The following is a 26,096-nucleotide window of genomic DNA, read 5'->3' as shown; positions in this document are numbered from 1 at the left end:
CCACAAACTTGGTCACTGCACTGCTCACCCCCCGTTCCAAAATCATTCATGAACAGATTAAATAGCACTAGTCCGGACCCTTGTACTTGTGGCACCACACGACTCACTTCTCTCCACTGCAGGATCTGACCTTTCCTTGCTGCTTTCTGCATCCTAGATAAAATCTTCCTAGATCACATTCTCATTCCTGTGAATTGAGTGTCCTAAGATCACTCTTGCATCATGGATATTTCTTAATCGAGGTTTGTATAGCTTGTAACCGAATGAATGAAACTGCTCAAGTTGGGTTGGCAGATTTGAGGACTCTTTCTGCGATTCCAGGTAGAGGTCATACATTTTTCCTGACTGCCCTTGAAGCATGGTCACTGAGGAATGAAGTATGGTGTCCTACTGCAGGGGTAAACCTGTGGTCCTCCAGATGTTCATGGTCTACAATCCCCATGGGTTTTGTAGACCATGAACATCTGGAGGACCACAAGTTGACTACCCCTGTTCTACTGCATAGTTTGGCTATTGTATAAGTCAGATCTCCATGTGAAAAAAAATACTGTTATGTGAAGTTCAGATGTCTCATGAAATCCAACACTACGGGAAAACGACTGTGCGTGCGTTTTTGCGTGTGTGCATGTAGTCATGAACTATGATTTCCTTCGACAGGCACTTGATTATAGTCGAAAAGAGCCATCTAGTGGTAAAAAAGACCTGTGGTACAAATAAACGTTAGAGTTTTATGGATACTATATGGACTGCCAAAAAAGAATCATAGAATCATAGACTTGGAAAGGACCTCCAGGGTCATCTAGTCCAATCCCCTGCAGAATGCAGGAAACTCACAGCTACCTGCCCACCCACATTGATCCAAGTTCCATGTCCAGATGATCCATGCCCCCACCCAAAACAAACAAACAGAATCCATGGTTAGTCTGATCTGGAATAAATTCGCCTCCAGACCCCAAAGTGGCAATCTGCATTTCCCAGGGCATGTAAGAAGAGCCAAGCTCACAGTCACTTCTGCATACCCACTTACAATCTGCCTAAGTTCACAGAATCAGCATTTCTGTCAGATGGCTATCTACCTCTGCTTAAAAACTTCCAAAGGAGAACCCACCATCTCCCAAGGAAGCCTGTTCCACTGAGGAACCGCTGTAAATGTCAGGAACTTCTTCTGGATGTTTAGCTGAAATTTCTTTTGGATTAGTTTCAACCTCTGGATCTGGTCTGACCCTCTGGGGCAACACAAAACAATTCAGTTGTTAGAGCATATCTTTAAATTTCCTTTCATCATTAAAGAGATGTAACACGAAGGATAATAGGGTTAGACAGCTTCATGGAGGACAGGTCCATCAGTGGCTACTATCCATGATGAATGAGGGGCACCTCCACATTCAAATTACCTCCAAATTACCAGTTAACACAAATATTTAGTTTTTGGCACTGTAGCAGATTTTTAAAAAGTGTTTTGCTCTCATAGTTCTTTGCTAAAATAAGATCATAGAACAGCCCAAAGACGGAAGGAAGCTCAAGACAAGAAATTCATACATTAATCAACCAAGGATTTGCCTGATAGCCCAAGACAAGGATGTCCATTGTACACATTAAACCGTTTTTTCAGGGTGCCTGTAAAGAGCATTCACCCAAATGTAATGCATGAAGGACACTTCTCATCTAGGAATAAAGGATATAGTGTTGTACGGGTGACATTCATTATAACTTGACAAATCCAAATGATTTATTAGGCAGTCATTCCATAATCAATAGACTGCATTCTATTCATAACTCAATGGCTAGCCGAAAAAAATGATGTACTTACCGGTTTCATTATCCTACCAACAGACTATATAGTTTTTAGATTGCTGGAAAAACTACTCCCAGCTGTGTAACCTGATCTTAACCTATAACTAGTAAGTAGTTAACAGAGTATCAGCCAGTACCGCTTGCTTTACATGTGGGAAATTTCAGACATGATCATCCAAAAATGCCAGCCAACATGTGGTCAGTTTTGCCTGCAACTGAGATTTCATATCCCAAAGAGAAGATTGCATACTTTGCAGGAATCTGAAGCAGTGACTTACAAAAGCTCACACCCTGCCACATATTTTGTTAGTTTTTAAGGTGCTAGGGGAATCTTGCTGTTTTTACTCTGCAGACGTACAACCGCCCAGTCTGTACAATTCCCCCGTGCAATTTGCCCCTTGGGTACAATCGTCCCTTGCTGTCACCCTAATGGGAACCTTGCATTTGACTGTTGGCTTGGGGTTGTGACATCTGATGCTTCGCCCATTAGAAACCATTGGGGAAAGTAACCCCTGTCTTCCTACGCCTTATGCTTCTATTCTTCTTTTAGTAAAGACAGGATTAGTCCAAAGATCTTACCTCTGGTGAGTTCCACGAACTGCAGAAGCCATCTGATAAAAACTCATACACACACACACAACATTTATAACAGTACCAGCCTATGCTTGTATAGCAGGCTCATTTGCGGGGGGCACAGGGGAGAATTAACTATATGGAGAAAGAAATGCAGAATATGGTTCAGCTCAAATTCCCGTGTGTTCTTTAATCCCATACTAGGCCAAAGAACACCATAAAGGCCCTCCCTGTAGAATATTCCATCCTGAAACCAAAAAGAGAATAGAGCTTTTTTTAACAGCAAAGAATGGCAGCTATAAAGAATAAGAGATTTTAATGATTTTAAATGTTTTAAAATGTGTAAGTCTTAAATATCATTAATTATTAAATATTTACTGTTATCTAAATTGTTGCAAACCACCCCAAAAACTGAATAAATAAATAAAAATGTCAGATTGCCTTTCAAAAGATGTTGGCCATTATTTCAAGAGTTGTCATTAGATACTGAGAGTGAAACTGAATTGTGACGAATGGCACCAAAACCCTGGCATTTCTGCAAAACTTTAAATTGCAAGTGGTGAGGGCACATGCATATTTTACTTACCATGGAACAGGTTTTCATAATGTAGTAGAGCATAACACCTGTAAAGCTAGGGAATGGGAAAAAAATTAAAATACAATAAAAAAACCCACTAATGTACTTTTAGTTTGAATTAATGTGAAGCAGATACTGTTGCCTGACACAGACCTGTCTCCTGAATTTATGATGGGGAATTAGCAGTCCTAGGAGACGAAGCTTCCTGAGAGGGGCAAGGAGCCAGAATCTTGACCTTTGCATACAGGGGGAGCATCTGGCCAGAAATCTCAGGCAGAGGCAGTTCTTAGAAATAAAAAGGATTTTTTAAACTAAAAAATGAAATACTAACTTTAAACATAGGATTTCAAGGCAAGAGAAGGTCAGAGGTGGTTTTCCATTGCCTGCCTCTGGACAGTGACGCTTAACTTTCTTGGGGACTTCCCATCTAAGTACAAACCAGCAGGTGCATAGACTTCTCCATTTCCTTGGGAGGGGAGTGGGTCAGAGCGGAACCTGGTCCAGGGCCATACTTGGTAATTTATATTTTAATCATTTCAGTATGAAATTATTTGTATTTCCAAAAACTGTGCACTATCAACAATTAGTCACGTGGCTAATTATTTTGGTGCTTGAAATAGTCTGAATCTCAGTTCAACAAAGAGCACTCTCTTACAGATGTCGTGAACTTTCAATTAGTAAATATTTCATTCGTGGGCTAACGGAAATACTTCTTCCTCCTTTCTCTTTTCCTCACAATTACCCTATGAATTAGGTTAGGCTGAGAGTGTCTGAGTGGCCTACAGACATATAGTTAAGTGGGGTTCATAGTTAAGAAAGGATTTGGTCTTAGATCAACAAACTACACTAAGTTATTGGGAACTCAGTATCCAGTATCCCTCTCAGAATCCACAGTAATCACTGGCTTCTCAGATACCGGTCAAGGGATACCCCTGTGAGGCAAATTAAAGTCCCAGAGAAAGAAAAGCAGAGTTGGCAGCTTCTGTGGAAGCGGATAGTATGAGACTGTACAGTTTTTGCTGGCATAAAACAGACAGAAAATAGGAGCCAGACAATTTTAAAGAAAATAAGCTCCAGGAATTTAGGATGAGCCCAGGATGAGAATCTATGGATTTATTGGCTCTGACTGAGTAAAGGATGGGGGAGCTTCCCAAAAAGATGACAAAAGCAGATTGTACTGAGGCAGAGTGGACAAAAGGGCTGTTAGGGTGGGGGTTTTCCTCATTCAGGCAAGGTCAGCAAAAGGTAATCAGCTCTCCTAATAGTAATGACATTTTGCACACAGGAAGACCTGCTGATGAAATTACTTCAATAGGCCATGTGGCAACACAGATGCCTTATCTGTGAATCAGTCTCCCTCTGAAGGTTTTGGCTACTAATTAGCATACCCTGAGGAGAGCCTTGACCTCACCTTCTCCAAAGAGAAGTGAGTAGTGACATGCCAGAGCTCAAACCCTGCCAAAACTTAAAAAAATCTTTTCAGTTACTACCAGACTCTTGCTCTTTCCTATTTCTCCAAAACAAGGCATTGCTAGCTTCTAACATGGCTGCCATGGCAAATTTAGCCAGGATGGAATCAGGGCAGACAGCACAAATCTAGGGAGGAAAGTTGATCTTGGTAACACTCTCCTCCCCCAACCCTCAGCTAAAGGTAAAATGGAGATGGGACAACTTCTTTCTCTAGGGCAGGGTCACCAGGACACAGTAATAATGCAGTTATTAGTATCCTATCTGTGAAGGTAAAGAATAATTATCTTGATCACTTAGCCTTTCTCAACTTTTGTACTGTTGAGAAACCCCTGAAACATTCTTCAGGTTGCCAGAAACCCCAGAAGTGGCACGTTCATGCAGAATGTAGTTGGGAAGCATAGCTGTGGACATGTCCACCCGGGGCCCCTTCTTCTCCCACCTCCTCCAGGTCCATCATTGGCCAATTTGAGAGTGGGAGAACAGTTGACATGACCATATATTGTCATATCACCCTACAAATATTTAACAATTAAATTTTTTTAAGGTAATTAACTTCCACACATTCAGGGAAACCCTTCCAGGTCCATCAAGAAATCCCTGGTCCATTCACGAAACCCTACCTGAGAAAGCCTGACTTAGATTGTTTAGCCTGCAATAGAATAGCTAGATACCAGTCCAATAGTATTTTAGAGATTAACAAGATTTTTGGGGAAAAGGATTTTGAAAGTCAATGTTCCCTTCCTCAGGAAGAGATCTTTGATTCTTGAAAATGTATGACCAATAACTTTGTTGGGGTATAAAGCGCTACTGGATTAGAATCTAGCTGTACTTAACATCAGAGTTTGTGTTCTAGGCAGCAGAAAATATGTTCTTCAGTCCAACAAATGAGGTTTCCTGATTGCTAGAGGGATTGATCTTTCCATTTTCACTTCCATGCTCTCTCTCCTGGTTTTCTCTGATTGTACTATCAACAGAAGTCCCCCTCCCACTCTTAATCTTTACAACAACAAACAGAACTAGCCTTTAAAAGCCATGGGGTGCGGGGGGGGGGGGGGAAAGGGCTGCACTCAGCCAGGCTTTCAACTTGGGTTTCTCAAACAGCAGTCCCTTCCGCCATTAATAATTCTAATAAGCACCTGGAGACACTGCAGGAAAGGCTCTGCTCTTCAAAGGACAATAAACATAGTTCTTTAGGTCCCTGGTTGGGACCTAATCTGTGCAGTTAAGTCATTGAGGGGGCACTTCATATAACCAATGACACACATTCCAAGAGCTATGAACTCTGCTCTGTTGCAATTTGGGGGTGAAATTAATCTAGGTTTTAGAGAATCTCCTATGTGCAACTTCTACAGTCAATGTATGTGAAATGGGAGACACTTCTGAGGACTCCGGGGAATGGTAGAGGACAGGAAGGCCTGGAGGATTATTGTACATGCAGTTGCGACGGGTCGGACATGACTTTGCAACTAACAACACTACTTGAAGCTGCCCTTTCCCAAGATTCAAATTTCCAAATGTGTGTCTTAACTTTAGAATCCCTTCACAGATTTTAACGGAGGGTTAAAACAGTGATCACTCTTGAGCTGGGGAGACCGGGGACAGGACTGAAATTGAAATCAGCACCTGGAACTGTTTTACCGAGCAACACTATCCAGATTTATTCCAGTCTAAATCTACTGAAACAAACGGGTTTAGATCAGAGTAGCTTTCCTTGGACTCCGGGGAACGGTAGAGGACAGGAAGGCCTGGAGGATCATTGTCCATGGGGTCGCGATGGGTCGGATACGACTTCGCAACTAACAACAAAAACTTTCCTTAGGATTGTACTGTCCGATCTCCCTCTTCAGCACTCACACTTCCACAGAGACAGTGGAAGGGGAGTTACCAGTCCATACTTATAAGTTGCCATTTGCAAACGTTATAATCTACGCGTGCCTGCCGCTGTTTGATAGGGACTGCTAACTCCCATGCCATTGCATCTGAGGAAGCGTGCGTGCCCACCAAAGCTGACACCCTGAAGAAAACTTGGCTGGTCTTCGAGATGCTCCTGGACTCAGACCCTGCTGCTGCTGCTTCTTCAGGCCCACTGGGCTCCTTCTTCAGCACCGGTCCAACCCCCCCCCCCCCCCATGCGCAGGGAGAGGCGCTGCCCCCACCCTTTCCCTCCGCGGCGCTCCCGGCCCGCCTGCCCTCCCCGCTCCCCGGACGCCCCCTCCTTGACCCGCCGCGGCCTGCGATTGGCTGAGCGGCCGCCTCGTCCCAGAATACACCGCATGGCGCGTCATTGAAGAGAGACCATGATGGCGGCGGCCGGGGGAGCCCCCGAGGTGATCGCCCAGCTGGAGAACGCGGCCAAAGTGCTGATGGTGAGAGCGGCGCGCCGGGGCAGGGTGGCCGGGCGAGCGGGGCGGCCGGGGCCGGGGGTGCGGGCCGGGCGTGGAGCCCCTGCTGGAGCGCGGGAGGGAGAGACCGAGGGAGCCCCGTGCAGCAGCCCCCTCGCCCCGGGGAACGCGCCCTCCGGTGCCCCCCGGCCCACGGCACGCCCTCGGCAGGTATCCTCGGCTGACCTCGGCGGGGCTCCGGAGCTGTTCCTTCCCCTGGAGACTTTGCAGCTGGCCCCGCTCCCGTCCTCCCTGCTCCGGCTGAGGGTGCACTCTTGGCGGGGATGCCAGTCCCGCCGAGCTCGGAGCGGCTTGCTGCCCACTAAGCATGCGTAGGATCGCTCGGCTGGGCGCGTCTGTCTTCCCTCGTTGCTAGGGCTGCCAACCTCCAGGTGGGACCTGGATTTCTCCTGGCATTAAAAACTGATCTCCACGCTACACAAATCAGTTTCCCCGGAGGAAATGGCAGCTTTGGGAGGTGGACTCCGTGGCACAACATCTTTCCCAGGCGCTACTCCCAAATCTCCTGAAGGTTCCCAAGGTGGAGTTGCCAACTGTAGGTGGAGTTGCCAACTTTTTGGCAGGCCCCTTGCAGTCAATCGTTCTGTTCAAAATCAAGCCTACTAGGGCAGGAGTAGTCAACCTGTGGTCTTCCAGATGTCCAGCAAACGCTGGCAGGGGCTCATGGGAATTGTAGTCCATGGACATCTGGAGGACCACAGGTTGACTACCCCTGCTCTAGACCAGTTCCTTTGTCTTGCCATGTTTGCATGTTTCAGTATGTGTTACATACACTAAACTGCCTGTTTGGCCAGCTTTCCCCCCTCCCTTACCAATGAGTGAATATGAGGGAAAGGTAAGAATTAATAGCTGTACATTTTCATGTAGCAGCATTTTTTATACAAGTGGAAAATAACTGTGACCATAAATCTATACACTTTTTTTTTACTAGGAAGTATTTTATTTAACTTTATTATGATGTATATAATATAATTTATGTTGTGCTGTTTCCAAATGCATTCAAAATAACTTATGCTGCAATATGTTACAACAGTAAAATATTGTTCTTCAGAACAGATTTAATAAGCTGGGAAACAGTCTATTAATCCACTGAAGTTAGTAGGCTTAGAAAGGTGTACCTCTGCTTAAGGTCTCACTGTAAAGCTGTGAGGTTGACTAGAAGCAGAGCTTGCAGCTTATATTCCGTATCAATATTTCTTTTTTCCACAGTAAGTCCAAATGACAGTGATGCAAGTGACACTCACAGTCTGCTGCTTCACTGAAAATAACAGATGGTGCCCTGACCTGGATAGCCTGATCTTGACAGATCTTGGAAGCTTAGCAGGGTTGGCTCTGGCTAGTATTTGGATGGGAAACCACCAAGGAAATGCAAAATCACTGCACGGAGGCAGGCAATGGCAAACCACCTTTGAACGTCTCTTGCCTTGAACGTCTCTTGCCTCTTGCCGTAATTTAGCTGTGACAAGATGGCAAAAAAGCAGATAGTGGCTTGGACTGCTATGCAAACAGAAACAAAGCTATAATTTTTAACAGTTTGCTTGGTGTATTTACTTTGCTCGGGGTGACTTGAGCGAGGCTATTCTGTTTTGTTCTCACAACAGCCATATGAGGTGAGAGTTGTCCGGAGGGCAGTCAGCAAACTTCATATCTGAGTTGGGATTTTGAACACAAATACCCCCATGTCTACTTCTGTCCTCGACCACATTGCCAAATGAGTGATCTGTAGCAAATGTAAGCAAGGATTCTGCTTTACAGGACTTAACATTTCTGCTTCAATTATTGTTGCTGAAAGTAAGCCTCATTTGTGCTACCATCTTGCCTTTCATTTCGGCAGCTGTAGATATTTGATTGCCTACTGGAAGGTTGGAAATATTTATAGTGTGAGGAGGCATTTTTGTGAGGGTGGGTGTCCATTTTCTTGTTGCGTGGAAAAGATGATATAGTGAAAGAGACTAATAGACTTCACGTCCAATTCAGGCATATAGATAAAATTCTGTTGCTGCATAGGTTTCACTTAAAATTATTCTTTTTGTAAGGTGTCAATGTGGTGTTGAGCACCAGCATTAGAGGGTCAGATTGGGATTTGGGAGACTAAAGTTCAAATCCCCACCGGTGGTGGTTTTGTGGCAGATCGTTTGGGGCTGAGCCTAGTTTCGGGAGCCTCCTTAAGAGGCTGCTCATGGGCATGAGCAGTGACCGTCTTCCTGGACGGGGAGACGGATGCTGCATGTGGTGAGGTGGCTATGGAGAACCCCAATAGAAGCTGACATCTTTGGGCTTTTCCTAAGTGGCACCTTCCTGGCAGACCGGCAAGCCTGATGGATAAGAGGAGCTTCACAGGTGTGTTGCTCGGGCCCCTGGGCAAGCCTGCTGGTAGGGTTTTCCACTCCTACTAGATTGTAGTCAGCAGGCTGAAGAAGGGGAGGGGACTGGATCATTGGCTCCGCCCCCCATTGGGGTTTGCCTCTGCTCATTGGTATAACAATAAAACTGTGGCCTCATTTAGCCAAATCAGATTTCTGTGTCTTGGGTATTCCTTTGTGTGGCAGAGCAAGTCCCTCCCCTGACCTATCAACGTGCCATATTATTTTGAAAAATATTGAGAAATCAGTTAAATAGAGAATGTATAGTGCCATCCTAAGCAAAGTTATATTATCAGTGTACATGTGGAAATGTTCAAGTTTAACTGTGTTTTGTGATTATGTTTGATTCTATCACGTTAGTATGAAGCTGCAGTATAAACCTTGTGAATTCTGCAAGGGAAGTAGACTAGAACTTTTTTTAAAAAATTGCTTTTGGAGTTCCTAAGACAATTTTAATTTTATTTTAAAGCTTTAAGAAAAAGACTTACTAACTAGAGTCTAATTCACACATTGCTCTTGGGGTATTGGAAGTATAATAATGTCACATCTTTAAAATGTTGTATGCAAACTCTGAAGTTTACACGCATATGTCTCTGGAATTAACTGTAACAAATAGACCTGACTACAGATCAGTCTAAGTGACTTTTTTTTCATGAAGATGTGCAACCTCAGATATGAATATATAAACATTGTCGTAGACCAAATCAGTCTATTCGTTCATCTTGCTGTATACTGTCTAGTTCAGGGGTAGTCAAACTGCGGCCCTCCAGATGTCCACGGACTACAATTCCCACAAGCCCCTGCCAGCATCCGCTGGCAGGGGCTCGTGGGAATTGTAGTCCGTGGACATCTGGAGGGCCGCAGTTTGACTACCCCTGGTCTAGTTTAATTGGAAGCAGTTCACCAAGGTCTTGGTCAGCATCTTTCCCAGCCCTGCCACCTACAGTACTTTAACCAGAGAAGCAGCAGACTGAACCTGAATTTTTTGTGTATGTTACATTTGAGCTGTGAACCCTTCGCAAAGTGAAAACCCTTGCTTATTGGTTGTTGCAGCACTCGTATTAGAGACCACAGAGATACCGAAAAGTATAGGGCTTGCTGTAGGCCACTGAGGTTGCTCATTAGATATTTTGTTTGAAATATCTAGTGGAACATATTTAGATAGCAAAAGTTTCATAAGCCTCTCCTTCTGTCATCTTATGAATAAGTGAAGGAATGCTGTTCATTGTTTGAGAATGGGAGATCTTAAAGGAAAATATGTGGCCCTTATCAGGAATATAAAGTGAATGTTTCCCATCCCCCATTATTGTTAAGAATGGAAATTGAGATACTACAAGCTAGGACCGTCTACACAACATCTGTTAATATTTTTAGCAGACTCTTTCTTTGTGCATATTTGGATAAACCGGTGTACTAATAACATGTGTGACCTGCTATTTTTTTGTACATAGAATCATAGAGTTGGAAGGGGCCACACAGGCCATCTAGTCCAACCCCCTGCTCAATGCAGGATCAGCCCAAAGCATCCTAAAGCATCCAAGAAAAGTGTGTATCCAACCTTTGCTTGAAGACTGCCAGTGATGGGGAGCTCACCAGCTCCTTAGGCAGCCTATTCCACTGCTGAACTACTCTGACTGTGAAATTTTTTTCCTGATATCTAGCCTATATCATTATACTTGTAGTTTAAACCCATTAGTACAACGATATAGGCTAGATATCAGGGAAAAAATTTTTCACAGTCAGAGTAATCACAGCAATATAGAATTAGTGGATTAGGTCAGATAGAAACTTTGCTTATGAGAAATGCTGTGATTGAAGCAAAGAGTCATCTTGAGTGTGGAATGTGTACGTGGGAGTTGGCTTCTGTAATAGTCATTCTCGACAGGGAAGGCTTAAATTGTTGTTGAACCACATCACATCAACAATGCTTCAGAGAAATGACCTTTTCATCCTGTTGAACTACCTTTTCCACTTGGTCTTTTCTAATTTGTCATCATGCCACTAGATACAATAAAACAGCCTTCAGTTAAATAGGATTTTAAGAAAATGCAGATAAAAATCAGTTAATACAACTCTGGATTCAACATTTAGGTAAGGGTCTTAAAAACTGAAAAAGTTGCCTACTCTTTTTTTAAAAAATGAGAAAAGCTTTAAAAATAATAGTAACAAAATTTGAAATGGCTAATGAAACGCCATGTGGGAAGGGGAACTTCTAAAATACTTGAGGAAAAGAAAACATCTTCAGTTGGTGCAGAAAAGATAGCAAATTTGACACCTGGCAAGTGGCTCTGAGGAGGAAATAACACAACCTGGATGTGGGACTCTGTGGAGGAAATAACCTGCTTACCTATCTAGCCTCTCACAGTGAGGTACATGGAGCAAGGCTTCCGAAGAAGATTTTAATCTATCTTATACTAGTAGCCCTGTAAAGATGACCCACTTGTGTGTTGACTGACTCTATAAGGAGGAAGAGGGCCTGAGTGTGTTGGCCTTGCCTCTAAGATCACTGATTTGTTTGTACAGTACTAATGCACAGAGGATGTGTCTGCATATATGCTCACTCCCTGTTCAGAAAGCAGCTGATAACAGGGTATGTTATCATACCCTGTTATCACATAGTATGCACATAGGCAATTCACCTGTGTGTCTGTACTATATGGATGACTCGGCAGTGGTGTAGGGATAACGGCGGAGCCTGCACACCTGTGACCTCTGTTCCACTCCATGATGTCAGTCAAAATATAGATGGGCTGTCTGTTAAGGCAGGGGTAGTCAACCTGTGGTCCTCCAGATGTTCATTGACTACAATTCCCAAGAGCCCCTGCCAGCAAATGCGGTCTAAAAATTAAATAATAATAATAATAATAAGGGATAGTGACATGAGTTTTCCAGATTGGAACATTTTCTATTGGAAGTCAAATGCCATAAACAGAGTGATTTATTTAAATTTATATTAAGTAAGTGATATTTGAGGGGCCTGATTAGCTGTTTTGGCAAAGAATTCTCATATGGCTGTATTTGGATGTGTGAAAGTTTACTAATTTAACATAATTAATTTTTGCCATATATTCCCACTGTCATGATAGTCAGTTCATAGTCTGAGGAAGAGTGCTTGCACTCGAAAGCTCACGCCTGGAATAAATCTTTGTTGGTCTTAAAGGTGCCACTGGACTCTGATTTTGTTGTGCTCCTTCAGACCAACACGGCTATTCATTTGAATCTTATATTTTAGATGTACCTCGTGTTGGTGTTATGTCCCAACATCAATGCATACTAAAATATTGCATTATAATTTATGAATTGAAATGTTTCATTGGGAAAATTAATCAAGTGTAGTTTAAGTGTTCCAATCAATTTAAATCAGTATGTGGATTGTTATTTATTGGAATAGGAAAATAATAAATGCAATATAGCTTGTACCGTGTAAGAAAAAAAGTAAAATAATGGAAACTGTTACCATATTAATTTTCTCAGGCCCAAAGAAGGGTACCTTATATGGTTGACCACCTGTCTGCCTATGCCTCTTGTAGAGCAGGGGTAGTCAACCTGTGGTCCTTCAGATGCCCATGGACTACAAATCCCATGAGCCCCTGCCAGCGTATCCCATGAGCCCCTGGACATCTGGAGGACCACAGGTTGACTACCCCTGCTGTAGAGCACTTCGCTCTGTGGGTATGAACCTACTGGTTGTTCTGGGGGGCCCGGGAAATCCGCCTGATGGGATGAGGTCCCAGGAGAGCTAACGACCCTGTTGGAGCTGTCAAGGTTCCACAGGGCATGCAAGACGGAGCTCTTCCGCCAGGGGTTTGGTTGAGGGCTGTGGAAGGGGTGCCAGGAGTTTAAGTCTGGGGTCCCGCCATATGGTTGGTTCTCACCACATGATAACTGTGGTAGGCAACGGTGGCTAGTGTGGCAGAGCTATGGGGTTCTTTTGTGCTGTTTCCACCAACTTATTATTACTGTTTTAACATTAGGTTGTTTTAGCTGGGGTTGGGGATGTTTTATTGTTGATATTGATTTTTGTTTTATTGTGAGCTGCCTCGGGCCAGGAAAAGCAGGGTATAAATATAAAAATAAATATGCCTCTAGTAAGTATATAAGAAGAGCCTGGTTGGATCAGAGCAATGGTCCATCTAGTCCAGCATCCTGTCTCACACAAGGTCTTCATGTCTCTGAACATTAAGTTTTCCTTTAGGCACAATCAGAAATACTCATAATTTTGGTAGTAGCTACAAGACCTACTGTTGCTCAGTGATGGAGCATCTGCTATGCATATGGAAGGTTCTCATGCCAAACATCTCCAGTAAAATGATCAGGCAGTAGGCAAAGTTTCACGTGAGACCCTGGAGAACTGACTGCTGAGTAAGACTGTACTAACCTTGATAGATTAGGCCTTAAGAGCTTTCTCTTCTTTGGCCAGGGTGGGACTGCACACGAACCATGATGTAGTGCTGACCTTGATAGGCCGATGATCTGACTCTGTGTAAGGCAACTTGGTGTTTTCATGTAACATTTATGATGCTTGACTTAAGAACAGTTTAAATCATATTGTATGCCTTTAAAGGATTTAAAGTGAAATATAAATTAAATACAAATATGCTAAACCTCATAAAAGTTAATCTCTGACTGCTCAGCACCTTGATTTGAAACTTTCCTTTCTGTGTGAAAGATCAAATATGGCTTTAAAAACATATAGTTTATCCTGTTTCTGCTCCTTGTTTTTCTGTTTTCCATTGTTTTCAGTCTTCCTTGCTGCTTACTTCATTCTTCTTTGCTTCTTATTTTCTTTTGGCCCCATCCTTTGGAAACCGTCAGTGGTAAATAACTCTGGTATTTCCTTTCCTTGTCGGTGGCTTGTATCTTCAGTCTCTCCGGTGACTTCGGTCCCAGCGGATACATTGCTTATTCGTAGGCATCTTAAGCTATTAGGGATGCAGCAATCTAAATTCTACTTTGAATGGACCTAAGATTTTGTATTTCTTCTGAATCTTTGCAGCACATCATTTTTTGCAGTGTTCGTATTGACAGTGGGTGGGTTGAAAGTATTTCCAGGCTGTCATTTCCCAGATTAACAGGGCAATTCTATGTGGAGTTAAAGGTAATGGTAAAGGTATCCCCTGTGCAAGCACCAGGTCATGTCTGACCCTTGGGGTGACGCCCTCCAGTGTTTTCATGGCAGACTCAATACGGGGTGGTTTGCCATTCCCTTCCCCAGTCATTACCGTTTACCCCCCAGCAAACTGGACACTCATTTTACCAACCTCGGAAGGATATTGCTTATTCGTAGGCATTTTAAGCTATTAGGGATGCAGCAATCTAAATTCTACTTTGAATGGACCTAAGAATTTGCATTTCTTCTGAATCTTTGCAGGACATCATTTTTTGCTGTGTTCGTATTGACAGTGGTTGGGTTGAGAGTATTTCCAGGCTGTCATTTCCCAGATTAACAGGGCAATTCTATGTGGAGTTACCCTAGCCTAAATCCATTGAAATCACAAGGTGTAGAAAGGAATAATTCTGCATAGGATTGCTGTTGTTGTAAAAATGTAAAAAAATGTAAAAAAAAGTTGTAAAAATTGTCCATCTTCTTTTTATTGATCTGCCCTCTTTAATCTTGGTGTTGCATTAAAGGAAACATGGTAGCCTGTTTTTGCCTGTCTAGACATTACTATTTCTTTAACATTGATAGTGGTCTTAATTGCAAGGTGAATCTGAGAGACAATAATTATTTTTATCAGGAATTGTGCTGTCATCCAAAAACAAACACTACTTGATCTGATCAGCCTGACTCCTTTGACTCCCTAGAATGTTAGTGTTTCTTCAATAATGGGTGTACCTGAGGTGTGGTCTGAAAATCTTGGAAGGCAGTCAGATGCCAGAATCCAAAGAAGACCTGCAATAGGTTAACTCAATAGTCAATTGACTATTGACTATAATAGGTTAACTCATTCAAACTTGATTCTGAAAGTTTAACCCTAGAAACAAGGGGAAGGGGTAATCCTGAAGATTCCTCTGACAAACTTATTGTTTTGATCACTAGAATCCCTAATATGTAAGCAATGCTTGCCCACTCATGCCTGTGACATTTCTGGAATTAAAAAAAAATTCCAAACCACCTTGCTGGTGCAATAATATCCCAAAGATATAGCTGTAGATAGTGCACATAGGCATGGAGTAAAAATACGGTACAAATATAGTACATCAAGTTTGCAGTTAGCCGCTTGGCAGGTTTTTTGAGGAAAGCATAGATTTCCTCCTGTTGCTAGATGTATCTCAACTGTCAAGGGGCTCAAGACTCCTGTGCCACTAATAGAGCATTAGTCTGTAATCATCTACCTACACATGGATCTTTCCCCTTTCTAGCTTTTAAATGCTTTTGAATTATGGACTGACGCTGGGAGGGGGCCGCATCGAACACCCTGCTCTGTCTTCCTTCTGTGTTTTGCTTACTTCATTTATATGCCTCTGTCCTCTCCAGTGGGGACCCCAAACAGCTTATATTGTTATCCTCCCCTCCCCCAATTTTATCTTCATGGCAGCCCTATGCGATACGTTAAGTGGAGTGGCTGAACCTTTCATGCAAGAGTGGGGATTTGAACTTGGGCCTCCCAGATTTTAACACTGAGCTTTGTGTCAGAAGGTGGGGCTATGGAGAGATTTAGCATGTGCCTTTAGAATCATAAAGATGGAGGGGTCTCCAAGGTCATCTAGTCCAACCCAGTGCAGAATGCAGGAAATTCACAACTACTTGCCCACCCACAATGACCCCAATTCCATGCCCAGATGATGCCCCCCCCCCAAAAAACCCAGAAAAATGTAAAGTTATGCATTTAGGTAGGAAAAATCAAATGCATCATTATGGGATGGGGAGACCTGTCTTGGCGGTAGTATACACAAAAATTCAAAAGAATTTTCAGCTAAACATCTGGAAGAAATTGTTGACAGGTAGAATGGGTCCTTAGTGGAACAAGCTTCCTTGGGACGTGATGGGTTCTCCTTCTTGGAAGTTTTGAAGCAGAGGCTAGATAGCTACCTCACAGAAATGCTGATTCTGTAAATTTAGGCTGATTGTAAGTGACTGGGCAGAAGGGATTGTTTCCATGCTTGGCACCTGTGGCCCTTTCTTGCATGCCCGGGGAATTGCCAAACGTCATTTGGGGGTCGGGGGCGAATTTCCTCCAGCTCAGTTTTCCAGGCTGCCAAGATCATCCTGTATCCTGATTCTGTATTCTGCTGTGTTTGCTCCCCCTCCCAGTTTAGTATCATCTGCACATTTAATTAACACCCCTCTGTGCCTTCCTCCAAATCCTTTATGAACATGTTGAACAACACAGGGCCCAGGACATCCCTGAGGCACTCCACTCATTACTCCTCTCCAAGAGGATGATGAACGTTAACAAGCATACTTTGGGTGCAATCTGTCGACCAGTTCTCAATCCACCTAAATGTGATAGGATCCATACCACATTTTACCAACTTGTCAACAACCCTCTACGCTGCAAAACCACTTTGTAGAGCAAAGAGCGGACCTGGCGTGCGTGACAGAAACCTGGACCAAGGACGGGGAAACGGTTGCCCTCAAAGATCTAGCCCCTGCTGGGTTTTCTGTCCTCCACCAGTCCCGGACAGCGGGGCGGGGAGGAGGGGTGGCAATCCTAACCCGAGAGGCTTTCTCCTTTAGAACCCTTCCTGCGCCGTCAATACCAGGCATTGAATGTGTTGGCCTCGGATGGGGATCAACCGAGAGCGTGGCCATCTGGCTAGTGTACCGCGCGCCCAATGCACCACCAGATGCCCTGCCTGCCCTGCTAGAGGCGGTGGCGGCCTGGACGCTACAGTTCTCCAGTCTACTAGTCCTGGGGGACTTTAACGTCCATGCTGAGCTACTGTCCTCTAGAACTGGACAGGACCTAGTGTCATCCATGGCAACACTAGGGCTCTCGCAATTTGTTGTTGGCCCCACCCATCAAGCAGGTCACACCCTGGATCTTATTTTCGGCGCAGGTTTGGATGTGGATCTGGTCACAACAACAGCCGTGCCATGGTCAGACCACTATGCTCTAAAGGCTCGGCTAAGGCTCCCACCACCTCCTCAGTTGGGCGCCGAGCAAATTTTAGCTCGCCCACGGAGACTTATGGATCCAATAGGATTCCGGAATGCTCTGCGGGAACCAATGCCTCCTGGCACTTCTCTCAATGGCCTGGTCAGTGACTGGCATAACAGACTGCTGACTGCCATTGATGAGATAGCTCCCCGACGCCCTCTCAGGCCCCGTCTCAAGCGAGCTCCCTGGTACACCGAGGAGCTTCGTGACAAGAAACGGGAACTGAGACGGCTAGAGCGAGTTTGGAGGAAGACTCGTGACGAAGCCTCGAGAACATCTTATAGAATGCAGATGAAAGCCTATGAGATGGCGGTGAAGTCAGTAAAACGCAATTTTTACTCGGCTACTATCGCATCTGCAGACTCACGCCCAGCTCAATTGTTTAAGGTAGTTCGATCCCTCACTGCCCTGATTGAAGGGCAACAAAACAGTAGCCAATTGGACATCAGCTGCGAGGCATTTGCGAGTCATTTTGCGGACAAAATCTCGACACTCCGCCACGACCTCCCTCCAACCTTAGATACAAAAAGTGAACTAGAGGCCCCTTGGCCATCTTTGGAGAAAACTATGAGTAACTTCAGACGACTCACGCTGACCGAAGTGGACAGGATTCTAGCGACAACAAGACCAACTACATGCCCACTAGATCCTTGCCCATCCTGGCTCTTGAAAACAGCTGGCATAAAGATAATGGGCCCCCTCCAGGAGATAATAAACCTATCTCTAACAACAGGAGAATTCCCGGAGGGTTTGAAAGAGGCTGTGGTACGTCCACTGTTGAAAAAAACATCTCTAAACCCTCAAGAGCCTAACAACTACAGGCCCGTGTCTCACTTAGCGTTTCTGGGCAAGATGATAGAAAGGGCAGTCGCAAACCAACTGACAGAATACCTGGAAGAAGCTTCGGTCCTAGACCCATCCCAGTCTGGCTTCCGGCCTGGCCATGGGGTAGAGACAGCGCTAGTCGCCCTGACGGACGACCTCCGTCGCCAGTTGGATCGAGGCGGGTCGGCACTGCTGATATTATTAGACCTCTCAGCAGCGTTCGACACAGTCGATCACGAGCTTCTAGCTCGCCGCCTCATCGATGCTGGAATACAAGGGACAGCCCTTCAATGGCTGATCTCCTTCCTCCAGGATCGTGGACAGAGGGTTGCAATAGGAGAGAAAACATCAGGCCGCCGGCAACTTACTTGTGGAGTCCCACAAGGAGCGGTCCTCTCTCCTATCCTATTCAACATCTTCATGCGCCCTCTCGCACAGCTGGTACGGATGTTTGGGCTGGGTTGCCATCAATATGCAGATGACACCCAGCTCTTCCTCCTGATGGATGGCCGCCCTGACTCTCCCCCAGAAGCATTAGCCAGCTGCCTGGAAGCAGTGACGAGATGGCTCAAGCAGAGTCGCCTGAAGCTCAATCCTTCAAAGACGGAGGTCCTGTGGCTAGGTAGGAAGGGCCCATGCGAGGAAGCGCGCCTGCCTACCCTGGATGGCGTGCAGCTCTCTACGGCTCACTCTGCCAGGAACCTAGGCGTGATTCTGGACGCCTCCCTGACAATGGAGGCCCAGATCACAAAGGTAGCGCGGCTGGCATTCTACCATCTCCGCCAAGCCAAACTACTAGCGCCCTACCTGGCCCCGGAACACCTAGCCACAGTGATCCATGCGATGGTCACCTCTAGACTGGACTTTTGTAACTCGCTCTACGCAGGCCTGCCCTTAGCCCTGACCCGGAAACTACAACTAGTTCAAAATGCAGCAGCCAGGATCCTCACGGCAACACCGTGGAGGTCCCATATCCGGCCTATTCTCCATCAGCTGCAATGGTTACCAGTTGAATTCCGGATCAGACTAAAGGTTCTGGTAATTACCTTCAAGGCCATACGCGGTCAGGGTCCAGTGTACCTGAGGGACCGCCTCCCCGCCTATGCCCCCAAAAGAGCTCTGCGCTCTACTGCCTCCAATCAGCTAAGGATCCCTGGCCCTAAAGAAGTCCGTCTGGTCTCGACCAGGGCCAGAGCATTCTCTGTTCTGGCCCCTACCTGGTGGAACGAGCTCCCAGAGGAGATCAGGGCCCTGACGGAGCTTAAACAGTTCCGCAGGGCCTGCAAAAAGGAGCTCCTCCACCAGGCATTTGGCCGAGACCAGATGTAATCTACAGCGACCAAGGGCCCCTGCTCCCCCCCACCCCCCCCTCAGAATTCAATCAATAAGCCACCCCCCTCAGAATCCCATGAACAAGCCCTGGACCTGTTTGTGTTATGATTGTTTATTGTTATACTGTGTTGTGTTTGGTTGCAATTGTTGGTTATTGGTGTACATGTTCTACAGACTGTTTTATGTATGGTTCTCTGTTATAATGTAAACCGCCCTGAGCCTCCGGGGAGGGCGGTATAAAAGTATGATAAATAAAAATAATAAATAAAAAACAAGAGTATTGTGTGGGACCTTATCAGAAGCTTTACTGAAATTGAGATAAACTATATCCACAGCCATGATCTTTGAAAACAAAGATCTTTGAAAACAAAGATCATGGCATCCGGCCCTCTCAATTCCTGGCAAATAGATGGGGAAGAAATGGAGATAGTGACAGATTTTATTTTCCTGGGCTCCAAGATCACTGCAGATGGGGACTGCAGCAAAGAAATTAAAAGACGCTTGCTCCTGGGGAGGAAAGCTATGGCAAATCTAGACAGCATCCTAAAAAGCAGAGACATCACCTTACCAACAAAAGTGCGTTTAGTCAAGGCTATGGTATTCCCAGTTGCAATGTATGGCTGCGAAAGTTGGACCATAAGGAAGGCCGAGCGTCAAAGAATTGATGCTTTTGAACTCTGGTGCTGGAGAAGACTCTTGCGAGTCCTTTGGACTGCAAGGCGAACAAACCGGTCAGTCCTAGAGGAGATCAGTCCTGCCTGCTCCTTAGAAGGCCAGATCCTGAAGATGAAACTCAAATACTTTGGCCACCTCATGAGAAGGAAGGACTCCCTGGAGAAGAGCCTAATGCTGGGAGCGATTGAGGGCAAAAGAAGAAGGGGACGACAGAGAATGAGGTGGCTGGATGGAGTCACTGAAGCAGTAGGTGCAAGCTTAAATGGACTCCGGGGAATGGTAGAGGACAGGAAGGCCTGGAGGATCATTGTCCATGGGGTCGCGATGGGTCGGACACGACTTCGCACATAACAACAATATCCACAGCATCCCGCTGGTCCAGCAAGGTAGAAACTTTCTCAAAAAAAGAGATAAGGTTAGTTTGATATGACTTGTTCTTGAGAAAGCCATGCTGAGCCTTCGTAATCACAGTAACCACTTTAGCCTCAGTCCAAATGCATGGAATAATTCCATACTATGTGTAGAGTAGCAAAACATTACGATGTACGCAAGACACTTAAACAGGTTGACTGTTTTCATTGGAAGTGTGCTAACTTATAGCCCCCACTAGAGGGCAGTATATGACTTCTGATGCCCAACCTCCAAATGTTTGCAAATGAATATCTCTACTTTTCAGCTTCTCGGGATTGCCATAAAGGTAAAGGTATCCCCTGTGCAAGCACTGAGTCATGTCTGACCCTTGGGGTGACGCCCTCTAGCGTTTTCTTGGCAGACTCAATACGGGGTGGTTTGCCAGCCATAGCAAAGGGCAAAAAAGACTTTAATGCATTTTTAGATACGTTGACATCCTAGGAAGTTTGTTGCCACTAGATTTTGGTTTCTCACTCCTTGCAGAAAGTTTCTTGTTTCAAAATTTAACTGTGGCCACTTGCCAACTTGAGTATTGCAGCGGTTGCCGAGTGGCATTGTGGGACTGCATCTAGAAATTTTCAGTATAAGTACTGTACAAGGGAAATAATGTAACTTAGGGAGAAGAATGACGCTTTAATGTTATGTCTAGCTTTGTGTTTTATAACCAGGTTCTTATGTCTTGCAATTCGCCCCAGAGTGTGTCCCTTGCAGTGTTCTCTCCCTCAAGTGTTGATATATTTTTTAAATGGTTGCCAGTTTTTATACTGAGCCCAGCCCCCTGATTGACAGCAAAAATGATTTAGCTTAGTCTGGGTGATGACATTATGTTTTTTGCCTTCTTTGTGACGTTAAAAACAATTGGATGACAGACTTTTTTGTTTTACTTTTGTAAGGCTTGGGGGGGTAATAGGCTCTGTGCTGCCTTAAAAGGAAACCGGGAGATGTCTACTTGAAGCATTTTCAAAACAATTTTCTGCTTGGTGGAGACTCAAAGTGTTTTATGACATCATCATTTCCCACTCTACTTCCTCCTCATAACAACCTTGTGAAGTCAATGAGACTGAAGGAGAGGAATGGGCCAGGGTCTCCCACAAACTTCTGTGGCAAAGGGGAAGCCTGAACCCAGTTCTCTCAGATCTTAGTCTGACACAGAGTCTGGGCACATCTGTGCAGGGTGTCATGTGGCCTAGATCAGGGGTAGTCAACCTGTGGTCCTCCAGACATCTGGAGGACCACAGGTTGACTACCCCTGGCCTAGATGACACTGAGCTTTAACATTTCCTTTGGTAGCTTTTTTACTTTTGGCTTTCTTACAAAACCTGATCGAAACAGGGTTGGGTTGTATGACAAAATGCACTCCTGAGCCCCAGACTATTTTGTAGAAAGTGCCTCAAAACAGACAGCCTGCCTCCCTTGGTATGTATACATTAGACCTGTGGTGCTGATTTGTCCAGGTGTTCACATAACAAAATACTGCAAAATAACAAGGCTGTACTCTGGCCAGGTGAGCTTCCATTCCTCAGCACTGGCACTGCAGAATTCTCAGACTGCCTTATCAGCTTCCAGAGAGGAAAAATCAGCTTGCAGAATGTTTCTTGAGTTGTTAACAGGGAGGTGCCTGGCCCAAGTCCTGCTTCAGCCACAGCCTGGCTGTGAAATATGGAAGCCGCTGTTCTCAGCTTCATCATCCAATCTCCTAATTGGGAATGACCTTACTGTGTGGAATACAGCTAAGTGCTTTGACATAGAAGTACCAGGCATCCTGATGTTGATAGTCCAGACTAGCCTGAGGTCACCAGGTTTCAAAAGCTAAGCAGAGTCTTGATTAGACCACCAAGAAAGAACAGGTTAGCTACAAAGAGACTTGTTCCACACCAGGAATCTGGCCGGGTGCAGCCCTTGTCCAGTCATGGGGCTGATTTCTGCTTCCAGACAGCATCTGCGCCGGTCCGGAGAGGTGCCAGGCCTGGTGCAGTGCAGGCCCTCACTTGCCCCAGGGCAAATGAAGCAGGGCAAATGAAGGCCTGTGTCACACCAGGCCTGGGACCACCCCGGACTGGTGCTGCCATCGTCCAAAAGCGGAAATTAGCCCTGCATCCGGATGAGCGATGCGCCAGGCCAGATTCCTGGAGCGGAAAAGGTTCATAGGCAGGCAATGGCAACTCTGAATGTCACTTGCCTCAAAAAACCCATGTGGCTTGGCAGTACTTTGTAGCTGTTACTTTACCAGTGTATTTTGGGTTAGGAAAGTTTTTTTCCTTCTGTGCTCTGATTTGCAGAGACATTGGGGGGGTCTCAAGACGTATGTCCCATAAGCATCTTCTGGCAGCACGCCTGCTCTCTTCTCTTTGGCTAGCTTCAATAGGCCAGTCAGACCAGGCTAGCTCACGGCAGTAAGTGGCCCTCACAGATTCCTTTTTAGCTCCTTCCAACTCCTACTGACTGAAGAATCTACTTTCTTTTGCAACTATTCCCAAGAATTGGGATCTAAAAGGGTTTGTTGTTCAGTGTAGTCAGCTTCCTACATTTGAGAATAAGTAGTCATGGAACTTTACATACAATTTCCAAAAGAAATGTCACTTTTCTGGATTCCATAATTTAAAAAACATATTAATTTCTTCTCTTAGGCACCACCTTCCATGGTCAATAACGAACAACGCCAGCATGCTGAACACATATTCTTATCATTTAGAAAATCAAAATCTCCATTTGCTGTCTGCAAACATATTTTAGGTAAGTCCTAAAGTGTATTTTTAAATGCTTGGCCTATCATGAAGGCAGGTGGCGCATCCTATTAAGGCACTACTTGCTTCCCCCAAAGGGTGGGCACATTAAGCCCTGCTTCACTGGCCGGCCAGTTGGATGGCTTTTCCAGCTTTTGATTCAGAGGTCAAAAATGACTCTCCAAAGTTAAAAACTTGGGGGTTTAACGGCTCAACTTCCTAGCACTGGCATGAGCGTCAACTGGCCAGCCCCACTGTCAGCTGACTGCTTGTTCTTCGACCATAGTTAAGCCATTGCCAAATATTTTCAAAAGCCAAGAATGCTACTGTGCAAGTCACACCTATGCTTCTGTGTTCTGTTCTGATGTCTGCCAACATGGGAGAGAGGGCAGTTTGCTCCTCTCCAGCACTGCCCAATGCACGGATCAACCAAGCAGCCTAGGAAAACATCCATGTACTCCAGCAGCAAGCATCCCCTAACGGAAAGAATTGGCCTGCTGCCTTGGTTGCCTTTGAAAACGGAATGTAATCTTTTAATGCCCGCTGTTTGTGTTGTTTTGCCATCAAGTTGCAGCCAACTTAGGGTGACCCCATAGAGTTGTCAAGGCAAGAGACATTTAGTGGTGGTTTACCGCTGCTTCCTCTGCATAGCCACCCTGGATTTCCCTGGTGGTCAAGCACTAACCAGGGCTGATGTTGCCTAGCTTCTGAGACCTACCCAGATCCGACTAATCCAGGCCAGACCAGTGGCTGCTGTTGTTGGCTTTGCTTCTGTTAATTCCACTTTCTAAAATTAAGTTAAAAATAGTTGATTTTTCCTTAACTGGTACGTTGACCAAAGCTTTTTGGACTGGTGGCATGCTTACTGTTATACCTTGTCCTGTTACCCCACCCTGTGTAATAAGCATGGGTCCTGTTCACTCCAAACAGTTCTCCGTGACCTCTGGGTTAGTGCCACACTGTGCTGTTTAATTAATAATGAATGGGTGCTGTTAGACTTATAATTTAATTTATAATTTATATTGAGCATAGAGGCTGAATAAAAGGCCCAACATTCATAAATAACTAGCATGTATTGGAAGGGGAAGATGAGTAGAGGAGGACACCCAACTCCCAGAGAGAGACATATAATGTGAGTGGTATTTGTGAATGGTGTCTCATGCCTCAACCAACTATTTTTTCCTACATTTGCTCGCCACAAGTGACTCTACAGTCCTCTGAGGAGTAAAAATAGAAGGCAGCAAAGCCCCCTGCACTTCCCCAACCTCTGAGAGACGCTTTGTGATTAGAACGGAAGAACATTTTTGATTCCTGCAAACGGTTCTCTGACTTAGCAGGCAGGGAGTAGCCAAAATGTTTTGACGATAGGGCAGCCATACAATTCCATGTTTGGGGAATAATTCCTTGATGTGTTTATTTTGTGGCAGGACTGCATTCCTCTTGGCATATTTGAGTGAAAAAAAAGGCCGATCAGGTTATGTGTTGTCAACTGTGAACTTACCATCTTGGGTTTCTCTGACAGAAACGAGTAAAGTGGACTACGTCCTTTTCCAAGCCGCCACAGCAGTTATGGAAGCAGTTGTACGAGAATGGATTCTGTTGGAGAAGAGTAGCATTGAATCACTGAGAACATTCCTTTTAACATATGTCTTACAAAGGCCGAAGTAAGTGCCTGGTGTTGCCCAAATGTCTGTATGTGTCTCCAACGATGTTTTCGACTTCTTTATTCACATGGGAACTATTTCAGTAATACGATTCTGTTTCATAAATGCTAATAAATGGTGATTTTTTAAAACATGGGAACTTCCTCAAAAGACCTATAGATCTGCTTTTTCTAAATCTTTTTGCTTTTTTTCCAATGCGAAAAAAATTCAAAGTGGCCAGCAAACGGGTATACAGAGGATGAGATGTAACCCTCTCCTGCAGAAAGGCTGGCATCTGTAAAGCCTGGGGATTGAAGAATGTTTTTTTAAAAAGGTTGTGAGCAAAAGAGAGAACTGGCAGAATATAATAAAGAACAGAGAAAAGAGCTTGGAGGGACACAATCACCACCGCTTCAATGAGTTGTCCACAGCTAGTTTTCCAAGAAAGTTTTTTAAAAATTCAGTGAGCAGAATTTCATTTACCCCATGCTTAGCTGTTTGAAAACCCCTGCTTTCTGCTTCCCGTGGAAAGCCATAAGCAGCAGAAAGCAGAGATTTACACTTTAAATAGTTCACAAACCAGTACAAACCCGGTCAGTTCGCAAACCAGCCTCTCCATTTGTATGGGTTTGTGGTTCAGCCACAAACCATGAACTGAAACAAACCACAAACATGCAGTTCGTGCTCATCCCTATTCTCTGTTCATGTTTGTATAGTTGCTGCAAGTTTCCTCATCTTATTTTTAAGTTCCAGTTGCAATGCTTGTATGCTTTTGAAAATACTGAGTCCAAACATTAGCATCCTAAATTTGGCACTGAAATGTATATTCTTTCCTTTATACAAAGTTGCAAGGTAGACAGGCTTATCTCTTAGTAATTTGAGACCAGGCAATCAAGCCCCATTGGGAAAGAAATGTTGTGAGAATCGGATTCTTGCATGAGCTGTATGTGAAAACATTATGGCAGCAGGAGAACGGAGGCTGTGGCAGGGGCATTGCCATTGCAGATTGCCAGACTGAAGCTGCCCTGAAATGGAGCTTTGCCACCACCCAGCTCCTGCTCCAGTCAAGCCAGGCCAGGAACTATGCTTGGCATTCAGGTGGGTGTGCAGAGGGTCGTTGGCAGCTGACCCTTGAGCTGTGACTAGCCCAAGATTGCCTAACTCAGGGGTAGTCAACCTGTGGTCCTCCAGATGTTCATGGAC

The 26,096-nt window shown here is 44.9% G+C and overlaps 1 protein-coding gene across 1 annotated transcript in view; it reads left to right on the top strand.

Annotated features, from left to right (window-relative positions):
• Nucleotides 1-6,667: 6,667 nt before the first annotated feature.
• XPO4 (exportin 4) overlaps nucleotides 6,668-26,096 on the top strand; it is a 76,248-nt gene continuing 56,819 nt past the window's right edge. Inside the window, exons 1-3 of the mRNA XM_077341675.1 lie at nucleotides 6,668-6,780; nucleotides 23,155-23,260; nucleotides 24,773-24,914. Of these exons, the coding sequence (XP_077197790.1) occupies nucleotides 6,712-6,780; nucleotides 23,155-23,260; nucleotides 24,773-24,914 (317 nt within the window). The 5' untranslated portion in view covers nucleotides 6,668-6,711. The remainder of the gene's footprint in view (nucleotides 6,781-23,154; nucleotides 23,261-24,772; nucleotides 24,915-26,096) is intronic.

Source organism: Paroedura picta, chromosome 6 (assembly GCF_049243985.1).
Source record: "Paroedura picta isolate Pp20150507F chromosome 6, Ppicta_v3.0, whole genome shotgun sequence".
Taxonomy (NCBI): domain Eukaryota; kingdom Metazoa; phylum Chordata; class Lepidosauria; order Squamata; family Gekkonidae; genus Paroedura; species Paroedura picta.
Note: the sequence above shows the minus strand (reverse complement) of the source record. Positions and strands in the feature narration are given on the sequence as shown.